The 13,966-nt window shown below is 46.7% G+C and overlaps 2 protein-coding genes across 2 annotated transcripts; one reads left to right on the top strand and one right to left on the bottom strand.

The window, feature by feature from the left end:
* Positions 1 to 894: 894 nt before the first annotated feature.
* Positions 895 to 4,559, top strand: LOC128297723 (calpain-A-like). Its single transcript, XM_053033414.1, has 4 exons — positions 895 to 1,052; positions 2,158 to 2,820; positions 2,885 to 4,355; positions 4,431 to 4,559. The coding sequence occupies exons 1-4, from the start codon at positions 930 to 932 to the stop codon at positions 4,454 to 4,456; spliced, it is 2,283 nt and encodes a 760-aa protein (XP_052889374.1). The 5' UTR covers positions 895 to 929; the 3' UTR covers positions 4,457 to 4,559.
* A 125-nt stretch (positions 4,560 to 4,684) lies between these two features.
* On the bottom strand, positions 4,685 to 11,120 carry LOC128299641 (calpain-A-like). The gene is made up of 6 exons (XM_053035657.1): positions 10,935 to 11,120; positions 6,356 to 7,891; positions 5,928 to 5,984; positions 5,413 to 5,806; positions 5,015 to 5,341; positions 4,685 to 4,928 (listed from the first exon to the last, which is right to left on the bottom strand). The coding sequence occupies exons 1-6, from the start codon at positions 11,118 to 11,120 to the stop codon at positions 4,843 to 4,845; spliced, it is 2,586 nt and encodes an 861-aa protein (XP_052891617.1). The 3' UTR covers positions 4,685 to 4,842.
* Positions 11,121 to 13,966: the final 2,846 nt, after the last annotated feature.

A 13,966-nucleotide genomic window follows, 5' to 3' on the forward strand; every position in this document is an offset into this window, starting at 1 on the left:
AGATGGCGTTAGTGTGCACACACTCTCATGGTGCTTCCCGCTATTTGTTATGCATCATCTGCTCTAGAAACTTGGACTCTCCGCTCTCGGCGTGAAAGGATTGATTCTCTCTTTCCGGCAACGCACGGACGGTATCGGTAAGAGATTGCGAACCGCTCAACAACGGACAGACGTGTTTGACCGTGGTCGTGCCGCGGTTAACATTTTCTACGTTGCGCGTACGTACGCCGGTTCGCTTCGTCCGTAAGGCTTTAATTCGTATCTAACAAACCGCGTTGGACACTGCACAGATTGCTATCGTTCGTTCCAAACAGCGAACCGTTTTAAGGCCATACGAAGAGCCACCTGTAGTGTAAGCAGGTGCATCATAAATGGAGGCGCAATAGTATAGCGGATGTTGATAGTCGATGGGGAGCTGTTCGATCCATATGGTTGCACCGTATCAGTGTAACCGATGCAACTGCACCCGTATGCTCATCGGCGTCGATGGAGGTCACTTTGCGGTAACATCATCAAGGTGATCCGGTTCCGGTGGATTGTGGCTAGTGTGTGCGTACGCCGGAAGTGAAACCCTGTCAACGCACCAAACGTGACACATTCAAGAACTTGTTGTGATAGCGGCAAACACAACCACGTTCTCCACTGTGGTTGGGAGCTTCAGTTTAGCTCTCCGATCTGTGTGTTAGGCGCGCTCACCAACAGTGATAAGACGATATGTGCGAATGCTCGATGCGGGACAGTGCGAATCATTCGCTGGCTCGAATCAAACCGCAACGACAACAGCTCCAGTGTAAACGTACAGTGAAGTGATCTTTCCCTACGGCCTCAACCAGAGCTATCTTTAATTAACTGTGAATTGGTTGAGGTTAAACGGTTACAGTGCTGATCGGTATCATTATGTGTTGAACGTTACAAACAAAGTGTCAACAATGGCCGTCAAGGAGCGACCGGGCGTAGTTTCGCCCAACGATCAGCTCAAACGTTCCACATCTGTGTTTTTAAGATCTCGATCCACGACACGCTTTTTACCAGTTACATTTGAAAATGATGAGGTAATTTTTTATGGTAAATTTCTTATCATGCACTTGATTTACACAAAAGTAAAAACAAAAATAACCAAAGGAAAAACATAAAACACAATATATTACGCTTCCGCCAAACCCTTTTTGTCACAGTCTGGCTCGGTCAGGGTTATGGCAGTTGGCTCTTATCGCTTTCCGCCATAATTTTTCAACGAGTTGAACCACTTCAAAACATTTGCTGATAAGAACTAGCGGATGATTCGTTGTGTTTACAGTCTTGCTTAATCCGGCAATGTGCCATTACTTAGGACGAGATTTAAATGGCTACCCAATAGCAAGATTTATGATGATTTATGATCACTTTGCTATTTGAATTGATCACAATAGCTGTTAACAGCTGTCCACACAATGTGATGTGCTAACGCTAATCCCTTTGTGTTATTATCTGCTACATGAACATATTTATTACATTTACTTTTAAAGAAAATAAATCGAGGAATAATTTGCTTAGGCTAGAAAGCCTTTCTGACGATCTCTTAGTCGAAAACAAATGTGTAATACCATTAATTACAACAACTAGGTGCAGCAGCTCATAATACATAATCCATGGTTGATCCCACCACTCACACACTGACGTGTTGAGTGTTCCAATTATGAGCCATAAGCTCAATGTGTTCCAGGAGTACATTGAATTACGAGTACCATTGTTTGGTGTACCATCAATCAGCACATACAAACAACTATTTGAAATACCCTAGAAGAAGGGTTCGGAAATTAAACCAACTCGCACTAATATGTTCGTGCATCCCACCATATGGTAGATTTCTTAACAAAATTTTTCATGAGTCAGCAAATTAAATCAAAATTAAATGGAATGCAAATGACTTAAAAAGAAAAAAAAAACATTTCGAAATAAAGTACCCTGGAATGATGAGACGTGGCAACTTGCCAGTTGCAGCTGCATAACGAAATACCTGAAATTGAAGTGAAGAAATTGCTCTATGAAATAAAACTACCTAGACTTATCGTGATGGCAGACAATCACAGTTAAACACGTGTGTAAACAAGCGTTCTCCCGCACGTACGACGCAATGTTCTCACAATGTTCACTTCGCTGTTTCTCAATATTTCCCAGCCTAGATACGATAGCTCCAGCATTCATCAAAGCTTCTACGAGTTGCAACAGAAATGCCTCACCCAACGGCAACCCTTCGAAGATCCCGAGTTCCCCGCAACGGACGCTTCCATTGGGATGCCCCGTATCACGAACGTGCGATGGAAACGACCGAAGGAAATCTCACCCAACGCCCGGTTCTTCGTCGATGGAGCCTCCCGGTTGGACATCTGTCAGGGTGCACTGAACGATTGCTGGTTGCTCACCGCCACTACCAACCTGACCGCCCATCCGTGGCTGTTCAAGCGCGTGCTGCCGGTGGACAATAGCTTTGCAGCTGAACAGTACGCTGGCATCTTTCATTTTCGGTTCTGGGAGTTTGGCCAGTGGGTGGAGGTCGTGATCGACGATCGACTGCCAACGGATCCCACCGGGAAGCTGCTGTTCGGAAGGTCCGCCAATGAGGACGAGTTCTGGAGCGCCTTGCTGGAGAAGGCGTACGCCAAATTTTACGGTTCTTACGGAGCACTCGATGGCGGTACGGCACGGGAAGCAATGCAGGATCTTACCGGAGGGCTGACCGAGTTTTACCAGCCCAAGAAGATGGTCGGCAGGGAGGAACAGCTGTGGGACATTCTGAGAAGTGGTTCCGAGATGGGATCACTGTTTGCTTGCAACTTAAAGGTTAGATCTGCACTTGAAAGATATCTGTAGAATTGTAACGTGACACATTCCCTTGTTCTTTCAGAGTGACCCATCGGGACAAAACGTTGCTACCAAGGAGGGCCTGCTTCGTGGACATTCCTACTCCATCACAAAGGTGCACACGATCGGGGGTTTGGTAAGTGATGCCGATCACATCCGTTTGCTGCGGGTACGCAACCCCTGGGGCACGGGTGTGGAATGGAACGGAAGGTGGAGCGATAAGTCACGCGAATGGAAATCGCTCAAAGCCGCCGAGAGGAAGCAGATCGGACTAACGCTGGAAAATGATGGCGAGTTCTGGATCGAGCTGATCGACTTTATGAAACATTTCGACCGGCTCGAGGTTTGCCATCTTTCGCCAGAGCTGCACAGCGTCGAGGATGATGCGGGTGAACGGAGTGGTAAGCGATACCGCTGGGAGCTAAGCGCACTGGACGGTCAGTGGATACGGGACACAACTGCCGGTGGTAATGTGTCCTTTCTCGAGACGTTTCCACTAAACCCCCAGTACACCGTGCACGTGCAGGACGGTACAACCGGATCGGGTATCGTTGTTGCGCTCATGCAGAAGTATCGCCGAGCGGACGCACTGCCGAGCCTGACGATCGGCTTCACCGTGTACAGGGTGACGAGTGAAGATCTGCGCCAGAAACCAGTCCCGAAAGCGTTTTTCCAGCACCACGATCACGCTATCGTCGGTGGCTCGATCTTTATCAATGCGCGCGAGATTAGCTGCCGCCTAACGCTCGATGCCGGGCTGTATCTTATTATCCCGTCGACGTTCGAACCGGGAGAGGAAGGTGACTACTTGCTGCGCATCTTCACCGCACGCGGCAACACACTGTGCGAGAACGACGCCATCTTGTGCTTCGGTACGCTGGACGATCGCGTCACTGAGCAGGGCAAATTTTTCGACACACCGCGCTGGGCCCTGCTGGCCAATGCGTTCTACAACCGTGCCAACGCTTATCAGCAGCTGGAAACGAACTATTTGGAGGAAATTCTATGGGAGCAGTTTTTCCGCCGGCATACATCATCGAACGATTTACCGGGGGTGCAAGCGAAACGGGCCGGCACTTCACCGTTGCGCAAATTCTACACCCGCGTAATGCAGCTCTGTGCGTGCTTCTGGTTGCAGCAATCGAATACACGCAAGCACCACCGTGGTGAAAATTACCGCACCGAGGAAAAACAAGCACACCGGCAAGGGTTGGAACGGATAGGGAAGCTTCTGTTAGGCCGCATTGCTGACGGACAGGAAACGATCGGGTACGAGCAGTTTCGCACGATTGTGCGTGACGTTTATCAGTGGGAAACGGTGTTCCGGTTGTACGATACGGACGGTAGCGGTACGCTGGACCGCCGGGAGCTACGGCAAGCGCTACGATCGTCGGGTTTCAACGTAAACAATCGCATCCTGTGCAAGCTGTTGCGGATGGTCGTGGACCAACACCGGACGCAGATAGAGCTGATCGATTATGTGCTGTGTGCAGCCGAATGTCGGCATGCAATTGGTATGATGCACCCTAGTGAACCACTAGCTTAAAGGACAGCAATGATAAGGCTATCTACCTTTCCTCTATTTTCAGATGTCTTGCATCAGCATACAACCTAACGTACGGCCTAATATAACGATACCGAAACGAAGGACACCATACAATGCATTTATGACAATGGAAGTATTTCACCAAACATGACTTAATCGTACGCTTTTATAATCTTAGCATAATCTCAACGAATAAAACGCTCGATTATACTCGATCGCACGCAGCAGACTACTCCTGTTCTTTCGGTGCTATTCAAAGATCGTTCAGCATTTTGTTGGTTGGTTGTATACGCCATCTTTTAGATGAGATTCTTCATTCTTTGTAATGTGTACTTAGATATACCGAACACAGATAAACTATCTAATGATGTGGTGTTAGACAAGTTGATTAGGCTTTGCCCAAACCTCCTACCTTCACTGGTCCATATGTGCGTGAAACATGCTCCCGATGCTGCTTACGAGTAGATTGTCTTCGTGATCCATTCTTCCAGTGTAAACCTTGCTTCGTTGCGATTGCTTAGATCGCGAGCTTTGAAGATATCTTTGAGCAAAATAATAGAAGCTTGCATGAGTTGGCTGTTGGATTTGGTTTTGTGTGTCCCAAGCCCCGCCCACCGTTTAACTTACCGAACATGGTACGGATCTTTACAGCGCAGGTAATGAAATCATCGAACCATATTTCGCCCTCCTTCGAACCGTACCGGTGCATCAGCATGTTGATGATGTGATTGTTCAGTGTGTAACCGGCCGACTGCAGGGCGGCCCGCAACTCGAACGGACTGATCCGTCCGCTCTGGTCACTGTCGTACTGTTTGAACACACCCTTCCAGCGTGCGATATCGGCCAACAGCTTCTGGAACTCCATCAAACCAAGCTTCCCCGAACCGTCCTCATCCAGCATGGCAACCATTGAGCGACACGCATCCTTCGAAAAGCCCGGATTAGCTGGATCCGCTAAAACCATGCAGAAAAAGAGGTGCCTGTAGTGGTCACTTCTTCACAATCACATACTCCACGTTACTTACCACGCACTTGGGAGACATTTTCACTCTGAATCAGCTCCGTCTGCTCACCGCTGTTGGCTGCAGTTCCATTCGCTTGTCGCGCCGGACTATTATCTCCACCAGCAACATCGCGGAACAGTTGCTGTAGCATAGTCCACACACCGCAGATACCGTTTTCCAGAACTGTCCCAGGTACGGTGGCTGTTGTAGGGGCGGTTCGCTTCTCCAGCGGTGTGGCACGCGTTTGGTACGTTTGGGAGATACCGCGCGAAGCCTTTGCAATGTCCTCCCGGAAACAGCGATCCAGCACCAGCTTCAGTTCCATCCAGTCCACCTCACCGTCCGCTCCGGCCACCTCTATGAATAGCCGCTCCATGGTAGCCCGCTGTGCATCGGTCACTCCAGGATCCGTCTCCTAGCGAACAAGTAGCAACAACTGATTAGTCGAAGTCCATAATGTCAACACACATGCTCAGGTGCAAAGATAGGCCAAACAAGAATCAACAGACATATACTTGCATGCAAAGAACACTTACTCTTGGCGATGGTTTTGTAGGCGACCCAACTCCGGCGGATGGTTTAGTTGGTGTATCCTTAGGGAAGTAATGTTATTTACAAGAACGATGATTTTTTTTCTCTCTGAGAAGCTATGGACTAATGCCTATTTTAGGAACTCTAGTGTCTATGAAGTTCATGGAGTTGGAGAATAGAGCAACGCTCTTTGGCGTTGAAGTTAAGAACAGGGATGCTCCAAAGAAATTGCTTCTAACACTTTAAGACAAAAAGACTCTATCGTTCTCTGAAAGTTCATGCTGACTGCTGCTGTCAAACTGATCTAGATTTCACGAGCATTTAATTCTCTACACAACGTGCACCAAAAGTGCCTTCTAACTACGGATCATTCTATGTGCAACGTGCTGTATAAACTAAGTTGCTCATTCCATTCACCTCTGCGAATACTTACCGCCGGTGTACCAATTCCAATTGCGCTGTCATTCTCCTGCATATTGCTGGGACTCTCCGAAAACACCCGGATCATGAACTCGCCTTCCTCGTTCGGATCGAACGTAGACGGTATGATGACGTACGAACCGGGCGGTAGTCTAAACCGGCACGTCACCTCACGCAGATTGATGAACGTCGATTTGGCCACCGACAGGTGCGATGTGAAGAACTCACGGGGCAGTGGTTTTCGCTGCAGATCACTCGCCTCCACACGGTAGATAGAAAAGCCGATCGTGAGGCAGGTGATGCCCTTGTTACGCTTCGATCTTCGATTCTTCTGGATCAGTGACACGATCATGGTGCACAGCTTCTCATCATCATTCACGTCGGGATCGTCCAGCCGGATCACGTACTGCGGGTTGTGCCAGAACGTGTCCAGATAGTTGCGGCATCCGCCAGCCGTACTACCCAACACCCATTCGCCTTCGAACGCGGACTGACGCCAGGCAAAGCGGCTCTCCTGCAGTGCGATGGGACAATCAGGGCTGAGGTGACACATTTCGATACGGTCAAAGTACTTGCGGAAGTCGGGCAACGACATCCAGAATTCCCCGTCCACCTCGAACGTTAGCCCGATGGAGCGCTTCGTGTCCTCGGTGATGAAGCGCCACTCCGGCGACTTGTCACTCCACGCACCGTTCCATTCGTTCTCGTTACCCCACGGATTGCGCAAGCGCAGCAGCTGGATCTTGCCCTTCACTCTGGGTGTCTCGATGTCGACGGCTTGGGCCTTGGTGATGGAGTACGCGTGTCCCTTCACCAGACCCTGTGGCGTCACCTGTTCCATCTCGCCCGCACCAGCCTCCAAGCTGCACGCAAACATTGCGTAGTTATTGCATCCTTTCTCGATCATCTCGAACAGCGTGTTCGGAGCGTCCTTCATCTCGTAGCCCTCCGTTAGACCGCCGGTAAAGTCTTCCATCGCCTCGCTAGCGGACCCTCCCGAGAGGGCTTCATACGAACCGAACAACTTCGCATACGCTTTCTCCAACAGAGCACTCCAGAACTCGTTCTTTGTGGATGACTTGATGTACACCAGCTGGCCGCGCAGTGTCGGGAGCCGATCGTCAACTACCACATCGTACCATTGACCGAAACGCCAAAAGCGAAAGTGAAAGATACCGGCATAGTCCACTCCCTTTCGCCCACCCTGTATGCGATCGTTGTCGTCCGGCACGACGCGGCTAAAGAGCACCGGGAAGGTGGTAAGGTTTGCCGCTGCCGCCAATAGCCAGCAATCGCCCAACAGTCCCTGCTGGATGTCAAACCGCGAGAACCCATCGGCATCGAACACCGCGTCCGGGCTGAGTTCGTGCGGTCGCAACCACTTGTACTGGGTCGGACGGCCGTATACGGACGAATAGTGTAGCGAGGAGTCATCGGCCGGGAATTCGGGATCTTCGAACAGTGTGCCTGTTCGCAGACAGTCGGTGCGCAGTTTGTAGTAGTCCTGGATGTACGCCGGCCGCTGCGGATCGGGCTTTGGGAAAGCGCGCTGGAAAGTGGACAGAGCGGGGTGATAATTGTACCCGTTTGGTTGGCCCTTACCAAGAGCAACACCCAAGTCTCGTTCCGGTGTCAGAGTTTGAGGAGTGGCCAGTTGGGCTTGTGCGTGACGAAACTCGATGTTCAAATTAATTACATTAAATGCCAACGAGTCAATGTTGCCGGCGATTCACGGTTTATTCTTTTATGGGAACTGTTTAACACTCTGTGGAGAAGGTATCCCGTACAGGTGGGTTGGGTTTTAGCAATGTCTGTAAGCTTTGCATAATTAAGTTGATTTGAGTTGTGCTTTAAGTTGATAACAATCAATTTTCTTGCACATCTTCAAGCGTGGTACTGATGCCCAAGTACGGATGTGAAGTGCAGAGTTTAGTTCCAACGTTAGTCCCCCTTCTACTGATGTTATAGTAAATGCAAATCTCACATCGCTCCACATGAAGCTACACGGGAAGAGGAACTCCTCAGTAGCATGACAATTTAAAATGTGTCAGCCATGTCAGCCATTAAAACGGTCAGCACGTGTTCGACATTCGACAAACTTCGCCATAGGAGGTTATGTCCAGTGGCGCCATACTTCTCGAGATTACTCTTGCTCGATGCTTTTGAAATAAAATATTATAAGATATTAACCCACTTAAAGCTCTTTTCATATAATATGTAGAATATTTATGTGTCATAAACGAGAGATATTAATAATTCTCTCAAAACTTTGGATTAACTGTACGTGATAAACGATTAGCTGGGATAAACCGATGCACATTGACTGTGAAGTAAAAACTGTCATATCAAAAACTTTGAAAAAAGCCCAACAACAAAGACTTCATCCTCCCGAACAAAGGTTTAACAATAAAAGCTTGTTTTTTTTTCATTCTACAACCTTTGTGTTCTGGATACGACTACGAAAGTTTGCAGACTGTAAGTTCCGTTGCCCTTCGACGGCAGGAAAAAAAGAGCAGCTCAGTCATTGTTGTCGGTGGTCATTGTCGCACCACCAATTGGCTTAAAAGACGTGTACACCTTGGAATCATCTAATAGCATCCACGATCCAGCATTTCAGCCAAACGTCGCAAGTCGCCGCAATAAATAACTTGCTTATTGGTTGATACATCAAATGATACAGCGCCGGACAACGCTGCCGGTCAAACAAAGCGAAGGGAGTGCTTCTTTGTAATATCACTTAAGTTGCCAAAAAAGTAAGGCCATGACAAGCAAGTTAGCCAATCTGAATCGTGCCGGAAAATATCGATCTGTCTGTGGCGGTAGACAAGCTGGCAACATGCTCTGCAACGTTGACAGATGTTACCATTATCAAGGCTAGTTTGATAATTTTTCCGATAAGCGATGCAACCAACCTGTTGCTCCATGTTATCACTGTTCGCGAGGAAGCGACAAAGATAAAGCATGGCTCTAATGATTTCCATCGATTAGTTCCGCCGGGGTGGCATTGAAGAGAGAAATAAAACCTCTGTTGACTCTTTGTTGCTTTGTTTACTACTCTGTTAGCTCCCTGGACTGTGACTCAGTGTGACGGGGTTTTCCGTACACTAGTTTTCGCTCCCCTGTAATTACCGTGCACATCGAACTTCGATTAAAATTAACCTAACAGCCAACGGATTATCCAACCGGCTGGTAGGAAAATCAAACGACATTGAAATTCCCCTCCAAGCGTTTAGTCAGTGTGGCGGAGTCGCGGTGCTACGTTTCCCATCACAACGCCGTAGAGTTGTTGTTTGGCGTTACGAATTAATTGCATGAACAAACAAAGTGTCATACTGTCATACGCATACCGGAGTCACTACCGGGTGTGACAGCTTGATTAACATCATTATGTGAACCTGAGGTGCGATAAATGCTGGAAGTTGATGAATGTGCCAGCGTATTCGGGAAGGCAAAACAAAGAAATAACACGCAAAGTTCCATCCCAAAATGTTAGCACTGAAGTGATTTAGCTACTAAGAACGTTTATAGTGGATAGTTTAAAGCTTGCAAAGCTAAAAGTCATAGAAATGTAAACAAATTCACTGTTTTTCCCACTCAAAAATATTATTTTCATATAATATAATAATAACACTTAAGGAAATCTTAAATGACAATTCCTTAAGAACTCGTTAGCAAGCACCACCACAATAAAACACAGACCATATCTGATAAGAAGGACCCAACAAAGGTCACTTTGCAAACAATGAGAAAAAAAGAACACGAACAACCACAAAGCATGTTTCGCATCTTAGCTATAAAACCTCCTTTTTTCTTTCGTCAGGTTCTTTGCAGCGGAACCTCCGTACATCACGCGGAAGGTCCAGCCAAAAACCAAAACAAAAACCGGTTCCGATGTACGATGCGCGGTTCCAATTAGAACGGTGCTCTGAAACCACCGGGAGGCAGCAGTTAGAATACACGACAGAGAATCACAAAACATTAAGGCACTCGATCGCAGCCAACTCGGATGAATAAACATTTTCGAAGGCGCCCGCATGGTGGTCACACGAGGTGGTTTGTTTTTAAGTATTATCGTTCATATCATCGGGCTCGAACTGTAGCAGCTCTTGTGCGTGTGTGTCGGTTCGTTCACTTCCCGCCGGTCATGGTTTGCCGGTTAGAGCGTGAAGGTCGTGACGAACTAGCGCACTATTCGCGAACCACAAGATGCAAGGTTCGGTTCGTAAGCTGCTGTAAGGGTACTGTAGCGACCCTGCACAGAGGACGTTTTGTCTGGTGAACATATCCACAACGATCCTTGGTGCTTGCCGTTTGCTCTTCACTTTGGCAGCGTTTTCCATCGGCACTGCGAGTACGCACACCGCACCAGCGATGTGGGTTCATCGCTCGGTCGGCTAAATTTAAATCAAAACCCGCACAGCAGTATAATCTCGTTGCAAACCACATAAAATATGCGACACCGAGGGTTTGGTACCGTTTCACCAAAATTGCATATAGAAAGCCACACACACACGCCAACTCCTCTTGGCACACACTCTGACACACCGAGACGAGATCGTCCATGGAGTATTCCCCGCAACGCATTCACTTACGCCATTGCGATCGAACTCGATCGGAAGGAAGCGCGTACGAGATTGATGTAGCGTCGGTTTGAGCATTGTCGTCGTGACGATGCTGGCGCTTGTCGTCGTTGGACCGCTCGCGTACGTTACGGTAGCTCCACGCGTCGCCTTCAGCAGCTCCTCGTTAGGCCGACTGCCCGGCGTTATGACCGGCATTACGATGCCTTTACAGTGCGGTACACAAACTGACCACAGTAAAGCTTCCGGTAAAACCGTCTACCGATCCGACTGAACAGCGACAGCGCTTACAACCACAATCCGCCCGATCCGGCGTACGTTCGCGTACTGAATGGAAAGCCCCCTCGGCTGTGCCGGTCGGTCCGATTGCGTGCGCGAACTCTAAAGCGTTCGGGATCTCTCTGTGTGTATGTGTGTGTGTGTGTGGGGTGGTTCGTGTACGCGAATTCACTGTTTGTCCTTTCGCGTTGCTGGCCCTTCTTCCGAGCGAGTGAACGAGTTGGAACGATTTACGTGTTTGCCCGTTTTTGTGTTCTCGGGTCTCGATAATCTTTGCGGTTCCGGATTTGGGAGCTCTTTTTTGGGGGTAAGTTACGGTAGCGTTTTGAAGGGTGCCATCTAACCGAGATGAATGGCGCTAGGCTGACTGCCTCATCCAACGTGAAATGAGTACAGATTACAAAGTTCTCCCGAAGCGTATAATAGGACGATTGAAAGCGGTCGTTGTTATTATTTACCAAACTAAATGGTTTAGTTCTTGTGTTAATGTGAAGCAGGAACAACTGGGAAAGGTTTCATTTAACAACATGCTTACTTTGATGTAAAAGAAAACTAAAATTGAACACCAAAAGAAGAAACTAAATTTTTTTCTTTATCTACTTAAGTTTTCAACAGTAAAAAAAGAAAAGCAATAATGGGAATAATTGTAAACAACCACAACACAGAAATTCAATAAAAATATATATAACTTATATCTAAAAAAGCATAAAAAGAGATAATGATGAAAACAGAAGTGTAAAACATATAAGATATATAAAAAGAGGTGAAAACTGAAATATAAATAAAAGAAGTAATCGAAAATCGCTGACAAGTATTAAAGTAACAAAACAAAACCAAAATTAATTAATAATGCAATGAAATAAAAGAAATAAATAAAATTAGTAATAACAAAAGCAATTTAATGTTAAAGAAATGGTTTTGCAGATAAAAGTACATAATACTAATAGAAAAACTGAAAGGATTAAAAGGGATTAAAATAGGATTACTGCAGGAAATAGTGACGAGCAATAATAATTTACAACAATCCAATGAAATATTAAATACCTTTAAATACCATTTAAATCAATCTAATAATCGTCTTTATCCACTATAGATTATTCCCTACTAAAGCCACACTAATACACTAACCCATCTATTCTGGCGACATGCGACTGTCGTAAATTCCGTCCCCTGCTCTCTTTTCATCGCCCTCGACCTTCACCACCCAGCGCTCAAGTTCACGGGCATCATTTGTCAGCGGTGGGTCGGTTTTCTTGGCGCCCAGATGTGAATGAGGGCGGAAGGGAGCGAGGATTACAGGGGGATGGGTGGTGGGGTTTCAAAATGGAGACGCGCTCCTATGCAACACAACGCCACCATCCGCTGGCCATCGCTGGCAAGTTGTGTAGGATGGCGTTTGATTATTGTTATTTTACCACTGCAAATAAGCGAAGGAAAAGTGTCTCCCGTTTCATGCATTATGGTTTACGCGACATGCTTTTAAGCGTAAGAATGTTTGCCAATTTTCTCTAACTGTTCGGCAAATTGTTAGTGCAAATTTCACTTTGAAGTTTGAGCCTCATCCTGATCGGCTTTCAGTACCATGAACGGTGGGGGTTAGGTTATGGTTTTCGTATTCTAAAAAAGAAAAGAAAATTATGGAAGCGAAATAAACCCATCTGGCAACGCTTTCCCATAAAACAGGAAGTTAAAGTTATCAACGGGGCTCTCTATCGTCATGCATACTATATTTAAACTATCGTCACACAACAAAAAAAGAGAACACACACATTTTGGTGCGTTTTGAATGCAAAGACACTAGAGGTTCGGGTGAAACACACATGGTTTCGCTAACGTCTTGCCTCCGGGGTGTGCAGAAAACAGAGCAAACCATTTATTTGCCTTTATCTTTATGTGAAGGGAAAACTCACAACGAACCAAAATCTGCCAACGAACTGAAGGTCAAACACCTCCGCTGAACTGCGTGTTTTCTCCAACCATATGGCCCTACCGGGGCGTGCAGCAGCATTAAGATAGTGTCTTCGGTTTTTATTTTGGCTATGCCGTGTGTCAAATTCAAGGTTTCGCAGTGAGGTGTTGAAATTTTTATCGATAAATCGATGGATAACTACCGATCGGTTTTCATGGACACACATAAACCGTACAGACTCCATGCAACAACAGAAAAACACATACAGAGGTTAATTTCCCGCCTCATCTCAAGGTTGAAACCATGCGTAATGAAAAGTAGAAAGCAGCATGATCATTCGAGCTGATGGTGTTCGATTATTTAATCGAAAGTTATAGAAAACATTGTTACTTTAGTACGATAAACTAAAAGGATGACAAAATTGTTGCCAAATAAACAATCCGTCCCTATCTACTTGCCTGTCAGCCAATTAGTAATCGCAAACATCGCCCAATTAAACATTCCTTATCTATCGCTTATCGCTCGCGGCTTAACTGAACTCCATTCAATGTGGAATATATTCGCCAATTCAATGCTAACCTCACAATTCAACCCTGAACCTTGTCAAGCCCATTTGCTTTCTTTGCCCAGCTTTGCTATCCTAAATATGATGTCGCATACATATATCACGGCACACAAACAAAACAAAGCAAAAAAAAACATCTGTTTGCATCGATGTACAACCGTTGTACAACCGGTTGGGTTTAAAAATAGCGTAATCCCCATCCGCACCCAGGTCAACGCGGCCAAACCAGCCAACCAGATGGATGTGTCAATGGAAGAATTATTTTAAAAAGGGCCGTAGTGCAGAACGATA

Source organism: Anopheles moucheti, chromosome 2 (genome assembly GCF_943734755.1).
Source record: "Anopheles moucheti chromosome 2, idAnoMoucSN_F20_07, whole genome shotgun sequence".
Classification (NCBI taxonomy): domain Eukaryota; kingdom Metazoa; phylum Arthropoda; class Insecta; order Diptera; family Culicidae; genus Anopheles; species Anopheles moucheti.

What these genes read in the sequence shown, in the direction of transcription:
- LOC128297723 (XM_053033414.1), top strand. Translation starts at nt 930, where the DNA reads ATGGCCGTCAAGGAGCGACCGGGCGTAGTTTCGCCCAACGATCAGCTC. An exon ending in TTACATTTGAAAATGATGAG is followed by an intron (nt 1,053 to 2,157) that starts GTAATTTTTTAT and finishes AATATTTCCCAG; the next exon opens with CCTAGATACGATAGCTCCAG. An exon ending in CGAATGTCGGCATGCAATTG is followed by an intron (nt 4,356 to 4,430) that starts GTATGATGCACC and finishes CTCTATTTTCAG; the next exon opens with ATGTCTTGCATCAGCATACA.
- LOC128299641 (XM_053035657.1), bottom strand. Translation starts at nt 11,120, where the DNA reads ATGCCGGTCATAACGCCGGGCAGTCGGCCTAACGAGGAGCTGCTGAAG. An exon ending in CTACAAAACCATCGCCAAGA is followed by an intron (nt 5,807 to 5,927) that starts GTAAGTGTTCTT and finishes CTTGTTCGCTAG; the next exon opens with GAGACGGATCCTGGAGTGAC. An exon ending in AAATGTCTCCCAAGTGCGTG is followed by an intron (nt 5,342 to 5,412) that starts GTAAGTAACGTG and finishes GCATGGTTTTAG; the next exon opens with CGGATCCAGCTAATCCGGGC.